Source organism: Leptodactylus fuscus, chromosome 7 (assembly GCF_031893055.1).
Source record: "Leptodactylus fuscus isolate aLepFus1 chromosome 7, aLepFus1.hap2, whole genome shotgun sequence".
NCBI classification, from domain to species: Eukaryota; Metazoa; Chordata; class Amphibia; order Anura; family Leptodactylidae; genus Leptodactylus; species Leptodactylus fuscus.
In genome coordinates, this window is record NC_134271.1 from 1772283 (window position 1) to 1783817 (window position 11535).

Sequence of the window (11535 nt, forward strand, 5' to 3'; positions counted from 1 at the left end):
CAGCGCCACACATTGTATAGTGGTTGTGCTTGGTAGGGCAGCTCTGCCCTTTCACTTGAATGGGACTGAGCTGTAAACAGGCCTCTTGACTGATAAATATGTAATGTCACATGGTCTGTGAAGTGGTGTTCAGTGATCCCCGCAGCTGATCCGCAGAGGTCCCAAGTGTTGACCCCACTGACCTTTCACTGTAGACTGATCCTAAGGATATGACCTCAATGGATAAGGCCAGAGAACTCCTTTAAGCCACACCCCTCATATAAGCCACACCCCTCATATAAGCCCTACCCCTCATATAAGCCCTACCCCTCATATAAGCCCTACCCCTCATATAAGCCCTACCCCTCATATAAGCCCTACCCCTCATATAAGCCCTACCCCTCATATAAGCCCTACCCCTCATATAAGCCCTACCCCTCATATAAGCCCTACCCCTCATATAAGCCCTACCCCTCATATAAGCCCTACCCCTCATATAAGCCCTACCCCTCATATAAGCCCTACCCCTCATATAAGCCCTACCCCTCATATAAGCCCTACCCCTCATATAAGCCCTACCCCTCATATAAGCCCTACCCCTCATATAAGCCCTACCCCTCATATAAGCCACACCCCTCATATAAGCCACACCCTTCAGGAGGGCCTGGGCCATTACTCTTGATAAGCTGTTTGTTCGCAGTTGCAGATCCTGAATTTTTGGGTTCGATTTGACTGTAAATGGGGTTTTCCTTCACGTCATAAATGTCTAGTAAGTGTCACATCCAGCCGCTGGTGATGGCGCTCACGTGGTGGGTTCTCCTTCTGATCTCGGAGGGTCCCTGCGCCCCCCTCATCACTTACCTCCCTTTAATGTTCCTGTCCCCTCCCCCATTTCCCTATTTTCGCTTTGTATTTCGCCTTCTCCTCGCTCTTGTCTTGTGTCCGTAGGGACGTGGGATCCTCTAATGGTTTTCTGTTCTGCTTGTTGATGGTTTTCCCATTAGTGGTGAGATTAGGCGACACCTCGGAACGCCCAGTGCGACCCGGACACGCAGTAAACACCGCACGAACCGTACACAACAAGCCATTAATCATCTCTCAGAACAAAATGGCCGCCGAGTAATGTAAAGGCGGAGAGAAGGGCGTCGCTGGGAAGAGATCGGGGCAAGGAGAAGGCAAAGTAGTCAGCGGCGGCGCAGGGCACCGTGCGGGGGAGGGGGAGCGTGCCACGTGAGCCAATGAACCCTCAGACTGACCCCTGGAACAGATGAAATCTACGTTGCGATTGGTTACAGATTCTCTTGTAGACTTTTGCCCGTAGCGACCACAGACTGGTTGCTATAGGCGACTGCGCCACTACCCCTTCATTATTGATAAATCTCGCCGCCATCGCGTCTTTCCCCTCCTAGTTCCGCCCCCGTTCCGCACTTTGTCTTGGCCTTCCTCGCTGTGGTTTCCCGCAGATCTTCCCTTCTCTCTCTCCCGTTTTGGCGCCGTCTTGGGATTTCGTGCGGTGTTTTCTCCCGGGGAGTTGCAGGAGATTTGCAGCAGATGCCGCCTTCGTTATTCCAGTGACCCCCTTGTTTGGTGCATCAGGAAACCTTTCCGTGAGGGGATAATTAACCCAATTACCTCTAACGAGGGAGAGCGAGCCAGCCATTTGGTTGCCATGGTAACCCAGGAGCCGGTGCAGCTGGATGCGAGCAGGACGCTCCGTGCGCCGTCCTGCGCGTGCAGCGCTCCGTCCCCAGGTTACCAGGCCGCTCTTCAGTCTTGTTGCCGTAGTTACGGAGTTCTGCTCCTGGGGGGCTTCGTGTGCTTGAGGCCGCTTCTCTCCACCGCGAGCGCTGCTGTAAGGCCTCGTCCTCCGCTCACCTGTTGCGACATCTCCATCTTGCTCATAATGTTCGTCTGTCAATCACAGGCCGGCGGTATCGGTATGGCGACCATTAGACTTGCTGCATACGGTGTTCGCCGCCGCCGCCTGTCCGGGATTGCCCCCCCCCCCCCCCCCCCCCCCCCTTGTTCCCGCGCCGTAGGGGTCCTGTTTGCCTGATCTTCACTGCCATTTAATAGTCGATTGAGCGTTAAATCAGCCGCAGAATTGTTTTCGGAAGATAATTTGGAAATGAATCTCCGGGCAGATGAGCCGTCAGCCGCGCCGTCGCTCTGAAATGTCATCTCTGCAGCGCTTGTCAGCGCCGGATCAGGCGGCAGATGTGGACGTGTTAACCTGTGAAGTTCTGGTTGGAAGCTGATGGCGTCCTCGCTTTATGGCAGCACTTTGGGGAGGGGGGTTCATTGAGGCTGCACCTAAAAATCCCTGCGTATACTGCAAATAAATCCAACCCTAAGACAGTCCTGGTAGGACTTGGCCCCGTGTACAAATATACCGGGCCCCGTGTACAAATATACCGGGCCCCGTGTACAAATATACTGGGCCCCCGTGTACAAGTATACCGGGCCCCGTGTACAAGTATACCGGGCCCCGTGTACAAGTATACCGGGCCCCGTGTACAAGTATACCGGGCCCCGTGTACAAATATACTGGGCCGTGATGTCGCTCTGACCTGTCCCGGCATCAGACACTACTTTGTGCCCAACCATAGAGCCGTGTTCTGTTAAGGCCCCAAGTACGTGACCGTAGTCTTGTCCTAGTCCGTGAAAGCCAACACCTATTCGTATACTCTGCCGATTATAGGTAAAGTAGATGGATGGAGACACAACCTGACAGGGGTAGGGCCTGCTCCATATGGTGTAATAGGGCCATACATTGTGCCGGGGCTGCTCCATATGGTGTAATAGGGCCATACATTGTGCCGGGGCTGCTCCATATGGTGTAATAGGGCCATACATTGTGCCGGGGCTGCTCCGTATGGTGTAATAGGGCCATACATTGTGCCGGGGCTGCTCCATATGGTGTAATAGGGCCATACATTGTGCCGGGGCTGCTCCGTATGGTGTAATAGGGCCATACATTGTGCCGAGGGCTGCTCCATATGGTGTAATAGGGCCATACATTGTGCCGGGGGCTGCTCCATATGGTGTAATAGGGCCATACATTGTGCCGGGGCTGCTCCATATGGTGTAATAGGGCCATACATTGTGCCGGGGGCTGCTCCATATGGTGTAATAGGGCCATACATTGTGCCGGGGGCTGCTCCATATGGTGTAATAGGGCCATACATTGTGCCGGGGGCTGCTCCATATGGTGTAATAGGGCCATACATTGTGCCGGGCCTGCTCCATATGGTGTAATAGGGCCATACATTGTACCGGGGCTGCTCCATATGGTGTAATAGGGCCATACATTGTGCCGGGGCCTGCTCCATATGGTGTAATAGGGCCATACATTGTGCCGGGGCTGCTCCATATGGTGTAATAGGGCCATACATTGTGCCGGGGGCTGCTCCATATGGTGTAATAGGGCCATACATTGTGCCGGGGGCTGCTCCATATGGTGTAATAGGGCCATACATTGTGCCGGGGGCTGCTCCATATGGTGTAATAGGGCCATACATTGTGCCGGGGCTGCTCCATATGGTGTAATAGGGCCATACATTGTGCCGGGGCTGCTCCATATGGTGTAATAGGGCCATACATTGTGCCGGGGCTGCTCCATATGGTGTAATAGGGCCATACATTGTGCCGGGGCTGCTCCATATGGTGTAGTAGGGTGTCAGACCCCCCGCCAGTCACATATTGAGGACGTCTCCTAAGGACAGACCATCTATGTGCAGGTCGTTCTTCTGACGCAGGTTCCATAGAGGTGCCAGGAATGATCCGCGTTGTCACATGACCCCAGTATTGAATGCTGCGGCAGGTCGGCAGCGCCTCACTCCGTTTATTTTAGTGGGACCGTGGGGGTGCAGCTGTCCGACCTGCCGCTCAATCCTAAATGTTTTCTTACAGACCCCTCCCCCCCTGCTCAGTGCACTTTGCTTCTGCTGGGTTATTCTATAAGGCTGCTCACTTGGCCTGCACCCTTGGCCTGCACCCTTGGCCTGCACACTTGTCCTGCACACTTGTCCTGCTCACTTGTCCTGCACACTTGTCCTGCACACTTGTCCTGCTCACTTGGCCTGCACACTTGGCCTGCACACTTGGCCTGCACACTTGGCCTGCACACTTGGCCTGCACACTTGGCCTGCTCACTTGGCCTGCTCACTTGGCCTGCACACTTGGCCTGCACACTTGGCCTGTTATAGCCTCCTATTAAGTATCTCAGCCTTTTGCTAGCACTTGCGGGGTTAACGGCTCCCCCTCCCCCACAGATTGCAGGTTTCGGACATTTCCCATTGATTTGCCATCTAAGTCTGGAGATTTTTCTGTAGGACACTTCCAGTAGACGCGCCTTCCCTGTCGTCTCTTTGAATGTCACTGCCCAGACGTCTTCCCCGTTGACCGTCCCGCTGTGACCCCTCGGCCACCTCTGCCGCGTCCTGTAGATGACTGGAGCGTTAATTGGTTTGCTCAGGTAAATGGCAGCGCGGTCCGAGTCTCCGTCCATTAGCCGTCCCCGTATTGAGCGTCCGCCCTTTGTCTCGCTCCAAACCCTACAAATGAGTTTAGCTAATGAGCCTTCAGCCTGGCGGGGCCGGCTCTGCGAGTGTGAAGGCGGCCTAATGGGAGCTGCTGAAATGACCCGCGTCCTCCATTAAGCCGCTCCTGGAGTGCACAGGCCCCGGGGCCCGGCTTGAAAGGCTGTATGGGCCCGATCCACTGACCCCGCCGTCTCCCCGTCTGTTCCCTTTCAGAGTTTTTAGGGCATGAAACTCCTAGTAAGCGGCCGATGACTTGGGACAGGCGCGGGTTAACCCTTTCTAATACTCTGTACACCCTGCTGGGTGGGGGTTGGTACCTAGAGGGGCAGTTTCACCCCTGATAAGTTTTCGGTCACTGGGTCTGTGTTTTTTACACCGGATTTACCGGCCCAGACACAGCAATGCCCGGAGAGTAGCTGAGCCGGGCTCTGGCCAGGGCGTGGACAGTCTCTAGGCCTAAACTTGTGTGAAACCGGCCTGAGACCGAGCACTAGATGGTAATGGCCGTGGCTACCAATCCCCACGCACATGAACGCTCGGATTGGCTGAGTGTGCATGTCTTCTGAATAAGAGTGAGATTAGCCGCACTCGGACCCTCTGGTGGCAACTTATCTCCCCCGAGACCAAACGCATCGGCAAGTCTTACAGCCCAATCGGGTAATTTGGGGCCTCCCCCTCCATAAACACTAAAGCTGGTCTGGGCACACCGGAGATAGCGGTGACTCTCCAGAGGGTCTATGAATGTCCTGCCCGGAATATAGAAGGGAACATTCCTTAAATTAGCATATTAGTGGGGGCCACAAGGGGGTTCATGGTTTTATGTGTTCTGCTCTACCTGGGACTGATGGTTTGTCTCTCTGCAGGTGCTGTGATCGGAGACGGGCAGTCGGCCGTGGCCAGTAATATTGCTAACACAACCTACAGGTTACAGTGGTGGGACTTCACCAAATACGATTTACCAGAGATCAGTAACGGTGAGTGGCCCTGATGGTGGTGCCCCCTGATGGTGGTGCCCCCTGATGGCGGTGCCCCCTGATGGCGGTGCCCCCTGATGGTGGTGGCTCCTGATGGTGGCTATCCCTGATGGCGGTGCCTCCTTATGGTGGCTATCCCTGATGGCGGTGCCCCCTGATGGCGGTGCCCCCTGATGGCGGTGCCCCCTGATGGCGGTGCCCCCTGATGGTGGTGCCCCCTGATGGTGGTGCCCCCTGATGGTGGTGGCCCCTGATGGTGGTTGCCCCTGATGGCGACGGCCCCTGATGGCGCGGCCCCTGATGGTGGTTGCCCCTGATGGCGGTGGCCCCTGATGGCGGTTGCCCCTGATGGCGGCTGTCCCTGATGGCGGTGGCCCCTGATGGCGGTGCCCCCTGATGGCGGTACCCCTGATGGTGGCGGCCCCTGATGGCGGTGGCTCCTGATGGTGGTTGCCCCTGATGGCGGTGCCCCCTGATGGCGGTGGCCCCTGATGGTGGTGCCCCTGATGGCGGCGGCCCCTGATGGCGGCGGCCCCTGATGGCGGTGGCCCCTGATGGCGATGGCGGCGGCCCCTGATGGCGGTGGCCCCTGATGGCGGTTGCCCCTGATGGCGGCTGTCCCTGATGGCGGTGCCCCCTGATGGCAGTACCCCTGATGGTGGCGGCCCCTGATGATGGCTGTCCCTGATGGCGGTGCCCCTGATGGCGGTTGCCCCTGATGGCGGTTGCCCCTGATGGCGGTTGCCCCTGATGGCGGTGCCCCTGATGATGGCTGTCCCTGATGGCGGTTGCCCCTGATGGCGGTTGCCCCTGATGGCGGTTGCCCCTGATGGTGGCTATCCCTGATGGCGGTGCCTCCTTATGGTGGCTATCCCTGATGGCGGTGACCCCTGATGGCGGTTGCCCCTGATGGCGGTGCCCCTGATGATGGCTGTCCCTGATGGCGGTTGCCCCTGATGGTGGTGGCTCCTGATGGTCGCTATCCCTGATGGCGGTGCCTCCTTATGGTGGCTATCCCTGATGGCGGTGACCCCTGATGATGGCTGTCCCTGATGGCGGTGCCCCTGATGATGGCTGTCCCTGATGGCGGTGGCCCCTGATGGCGGTGCCCCTGATGATGGCTGTCCCTGATGGCGGTTGCCCCTGATGGTCGCTATCCCTGATGGCGGTGCCTCCTTATGGTGGCTATCCCTGATGGCGGTGACCCCTGATGGCGGTGGCCCTTTCCTTGCACGTTCCCAATCTCCTCCAGTCTCTTACAGTTTCCGACTTGATGGGTTTTTTTGCAGCTACCGCCAATGTCCTTGTTCAGAACTGCAAGATCTACAATGACGCCAGCTGTGACATCTCGGCTGACGGTCAGCTCCTCGCCGCCTTCATACCGAGCAGCCAGCGAGGCTTCCCTGACGAGGGGATACTAGCCGTCTATTCCTTGGCCCCGCACAACCTCGGCGAGATCCTGTTCACCAAGCGTTTTGGTACGTTGAAGACCTCGGGGTCTGATCTGTCAGGTGTTCTTCTGAGTCCTCACCACGGTTGTTCTTCTCCACGCAGGTCCCAACGCCATCTCTGTGAGTTTGTCCCCTATGGGCCGATACGTCATGGTGGGCCTGGCCTCGCGCAGGATCCTGCTGCATCCTTCCACAGAGCACATGGTGGCTCAGGTCTTCCGACTCCAGAAACCCCATGGAGGAGAGACGTCCATGAGAGTGAGTTGACATTGCTGTTCGTCCTTGGGCAGGGTCTCTCTCCCACCATTTGTAAGAAGGAAAGGCCGCGGCTCCTTCACTCCAAACTTAGCTTGCCTGGAGCAACGTTTCTTGCCATGTTCCTCTGTTGTGCCTCCTGGAAATGGAATTTATTGTTCTCCTTATCAGTGGAGATTGTGTCCGTCCAGTCAGTACTGCTGGTGTCGGCCCTAAAGGAGACAAATCACAGCGAGGGAAGCGCTGGCACGGCTGTATGTTGTTTGTGCATTTTCAGGAGGAGTAACAGAGCAATAGATTTATTTTATGAGGAATAGAAATATTTAGTAAGGCGAGCTCTGAGGGCACGGGCAGGTAGAGTCTGGAAATCCCAAATTGTATATCGCTCCCCGGACTGAATCTGGTCCTGAGCCTGGGACTCTCCCCCTGCAGCACTCGGGGCCCGCGCCTCTTACCCTGGTGGCGACTTGTTTGGACATTGTGCTGGATACAGGAGTGATGCGGTCCATTATATATACTATATACTATTGTGTGTGTATGTAGTCTGCGCCGGTTGTGCGTTCCTGTTGGCGCCTCGGTGCGAGCGTTTCTTTTTCACACCCCAGCTGTTTTGCTTTCACGTATTCTTTCCCCTGACGCCCATTAGTTTGTTGAAGCCGCCGCTCATAGACCTCCCCCGTGATGGCGGCCGGTGCCAGGAATACATTGGCGTGCAGGGTGGGCAGCGCAGGGGCTTAGTGTGCGGGGCGGGGGGGGGGGGTGTTTGTACAGGAATCTGAGCATGTGCCAAGTCTGTGGAGCCGCCCTCACTGTAGTGAGAGGTCATCCACATCCTTGTTTCGTCCCCCCCCCAATACTCGCCCCCTCCTGTGGTGCTTGGCAGGGGGCGGGGTCAGTGATGTCCTCACTAGTCAGTTTAGGGGCTTTCCTCTGTTATTCCTCCTGGTAATGTTGCTGCTGTTCAGATGTCGCAGGAGCGGAGGGTCAGACCCTGGATTTCTGTTCTGTTGCAGATTTGATCCACCATAAGAGGCGTCCGCAGCGTGTGCCCCCTACAAACCAATCATATAGGGTGGGGGAGGGAGGAGTGATATACCCTCACTATTAGGGATTACCCCTTTAATCGGACATCCCCTTTAAATTAATTGCAATAAATAATTAGTTGTTTTGATCTAATAGTTTCCCATCCTGAGCCTTGTTCAGACAGCGCTGGTCACTGAGATGGCGGCGGTCGTAGTAAATGGGCTCCTAATGATGTGACCGGTGTCTAGACGGGCGGCCGAGGTGGAGGAAGGGCGGCCATTATAATTGTGTTTGTCTCTCGCTCTCCGTATTGATGTTCCTGAGCGTCTTATTAGTGATGTCCGTGCTAATGGCGGGGGAGGGGGCGGCGGCCATGCGTATCCATAGACCTTGTGTAGTATATACTCACCTGACCTGACAGGTGGAATTACAGGAGCCTCTACCTCTACCACGCTCCGGGGGGGGGGTTAGCTTGGGCCGCGTTCACATGAATGTCGTCGGTCCGCTGCTGTTGTCTGCCATAGGGAGCGAGTGATGGAATAACGGGAGCGGCGCAACGTCTGCGGGGGAACGAAATAAGTCAATAAGAAGTTTGTAGCGTCTCCCCCTCTGCTGTATACTCCCTCTGTGCTCCTCCCCTCTGCTGTATACTCCCTCTGTGCTCCTCCCCCTCTGCTGTATACTCCCTCTGTGCTCCTCCCCTCTGCTGTATACTCCCTCTGTGCTCCTCCCCCTCTGCTGTATACTCCCTCTGTGCTCCTCCCCCTCTGCTGTATACTCCCTCTGTGCTCCTCCCCCTCTGCTGTATACTCCCTCTGCTCCTCCCCCTCTGCTGTATACTCCCTCTGTGCTCCTCCCCCTCTGCTGTATACTCCCTCTGTGCTCCTCCCCCTCTGCTGTATACTCCCTCTGTGCTCCTCCCCTCTGCTGTATACTCCCTCTGTGCTCCTCCCCCTCTGCTGTATACTCCCTCTGTGCTCCTCCCCTCTGCTGTATACTCCCTCTGTGCTCCTCCCCCTCTGCTGTATACTCCCTCTGTGCTCCTCCCCTCTGCTGTATACTCCCTCTGTGCTCCTCCCCTCTGCTGTATACTCCCTCTGTGCTCCTCCCCCTCTGCTGTATACTCCCTCTGTGCTCCTCCCCCTCTGCTGTATACTCCCTCTGTGCTCCTCCCCCTCTGCTGTATACTCCCTCTGTGCTCCTCCCCCTCTGCTGTATACTCCCTCTGTGCTCCTCCCCCTCTGCTGTATACTCCCTCTGTGCTCCTCCTCTCTACTGTATACTCCCTCTGCGCCCCTCCCCCTCTGCTGTATACTCCCTGTGCCCCTCCCCCTCTGCTGTATACTCCCTGTGCCCCTTCCCCTCTGCTGTATACTCCCTCTGTGCCCCTCCCCCTCTGCTGTATACTCCCTGTGCCCCTCCCCTCTGCTGTATACTCCCTCTGTGCTCCTCCCCTCTGCTGTATACTCCCTGTGCCCCTCCCCCCTCTGCTGTATACTCCCTCTGTGCTCCTCCCCTCTGCTGTATACTCCCTCTGTGCTCCTCCCCCTCTGCTGTATACTCCCTCTGTGCTCCTCCCCCTCTGCTGTATACTCCCTCTGTGCTCCTCCCCTCTGCTGTATACTCCCTCTGTGCTCCTCCCCCTCTGCTGTATACTCCCTCTGTGCCCCTCCCCTCTGCTGTATACTCCCTCTGTGCTCCTCCCCTCTGCTGTATACTCCCTCTGTGCCCCTCCCCTCTGCTGTATACTCCTCTGTGCTCCTCCCCCTCTGCTGTATACTCCCTCTGTGCTCCTCCCCCTCTGCTGTATACTCCCTCTGTGCCCCTCCCCTCTGCTGTATACTCCCTCTGTGCTCCTCCTCTCTGCTGTATACTCCCTCTGTGCTCCTCCCCTCTGCTGTATACTCCCTGTGCCCCTCCCCCTCTGCTGTATACTCCCTCTGCGCCCCTCCCCCTCTGCTGTATACTCCCTCTGTGCTCCTCCCCTCTGCTGTATACTCCCTCTGTGCTCCTCCCCTCTGCTGTATACTCCCTCTGTGCTCCTCCCCTCTGCTGTATACTCCCTCTGTGCTCCTCCCCTCTGCTGTATACTCCCTCTGTGCTCCTCCCCTCTGCTGTATACTCCCTCTGTGCTCCTCCCCTCTGCTGTATACTCCCTCTGTGCCCCTCCCCTCTGCTGTATACTCCCTCTGTGCTCCTCCCCCTCTGCTGTATACTCCCTCTGTGCTCCTCCCCTCTGCTGTATACTCCCTCTGTGCCCCTCCCCTCTGCTGTATACTCCCTCTGTGCCCCTCCCCTCTGCTGTATACTCCCTCTGTGCCCCTCCCCTCTGCTGTATACTCCCTCTGTGCCCCTCCCCTCTGCTGTATACTCCCTCTGTGCTCCTCCCCTCTGCTGTATACTCCCTCTGTGCCCCTCCCCTCTGCAGCAGTAATATGTGGGCACACCGGGCAGTCAGTGTGCAGTTTACCTGCAGTGCCCCCGCAGGAGCCCACCAGCATTACAGTGTCTGTGTAGGCCGAGTCCTGGGAGTTTGTTCTACTTTGTAGACCCCTCTGTCACCTCAGGGTAACCCCCATCCCCCTCTTGTACTGACCCCATTTCTTTCTCCCCCTCCTCCAGCGTGTCTTCAATGTTCTCTATCCCATGCCTGCGGACCAGAGGAGACATGTGAGCATCAACTCAGCGCGCTGGCTGCCGGAGCCCGGCCTGGGATTGGCCTATGGTACCAACAAGGGGGATCTGGTGATCTGCCGGCCTGAGTAAGTAGTGGGCCCCCCTGTGGGCGGGTGTGGGCGCAACGTACAGAAGTACCAAAAGTGGTGATAAAACCTTCTCTCTTTTATTTGTTATCCATTTATTTCTATTATGGGGGAGGGGGCGCAGTGTAATGGTCACACCCCCACCCCTCCCCCGCATTACAGTAAGGAAGGGGATATTAAAAGAAAATGGAAAAAGATAATTTGTGTAAGAGACACACAGAAAGTGTCCGGAGAGATCCGATCTAGTCACAGCGAGGATCCTAAAGCGCACGGCCGAGACCAGGAGAGATCCAGTGTCTCTGTCTGCACTCTCTCGCTCTCTTTCACCCGTTCTCTCTCGCTCTCTCTTTCGCCCGCTCCCTCGCTCTCTTTCGCCTGCTCTCTCTTTCACCCGTTCTCTCTCGCTCTCTTTCGCCTGCTCTCTCTTTCACCCGTTCTCTCTCGCTCTCTTTCGCCCGCTCTCGCTCTTTCTCCCGCTCTCTCGCTCTTTCTCTCGCTCTTTCTCCCGCTCTCTCGCTCTTTCGCCCGCTCTCTCGCTTTCTCTCGA

General features: G+C 56.7%; 1 protein-coding gene across 1 annotated transcript in view; it reads left to right on the forward strand.

The window, feature by feature from the left end:
• AMBRA1 (autophagy and beclin 1 regulator 1) overlaps positions 1 to 11535 on the forward strand; it is a 67351-nt gene that overhangs the window by 50153 nt on the left and 5663 nt on the right. The window contains 4 exon segments of the mRNA XM_075280762.1: positions 5387 to 5497; positions 6787 to 6975; positions 7052 to 7206; positions 10849 to 10988. Of these exon segments, the coding sequence (XP_075136863.1) occupies positions 5387 to 5497; positions 6787 to 6975; positions 7052 to 7206; positions 10849 to 10988 (595 nt within the window).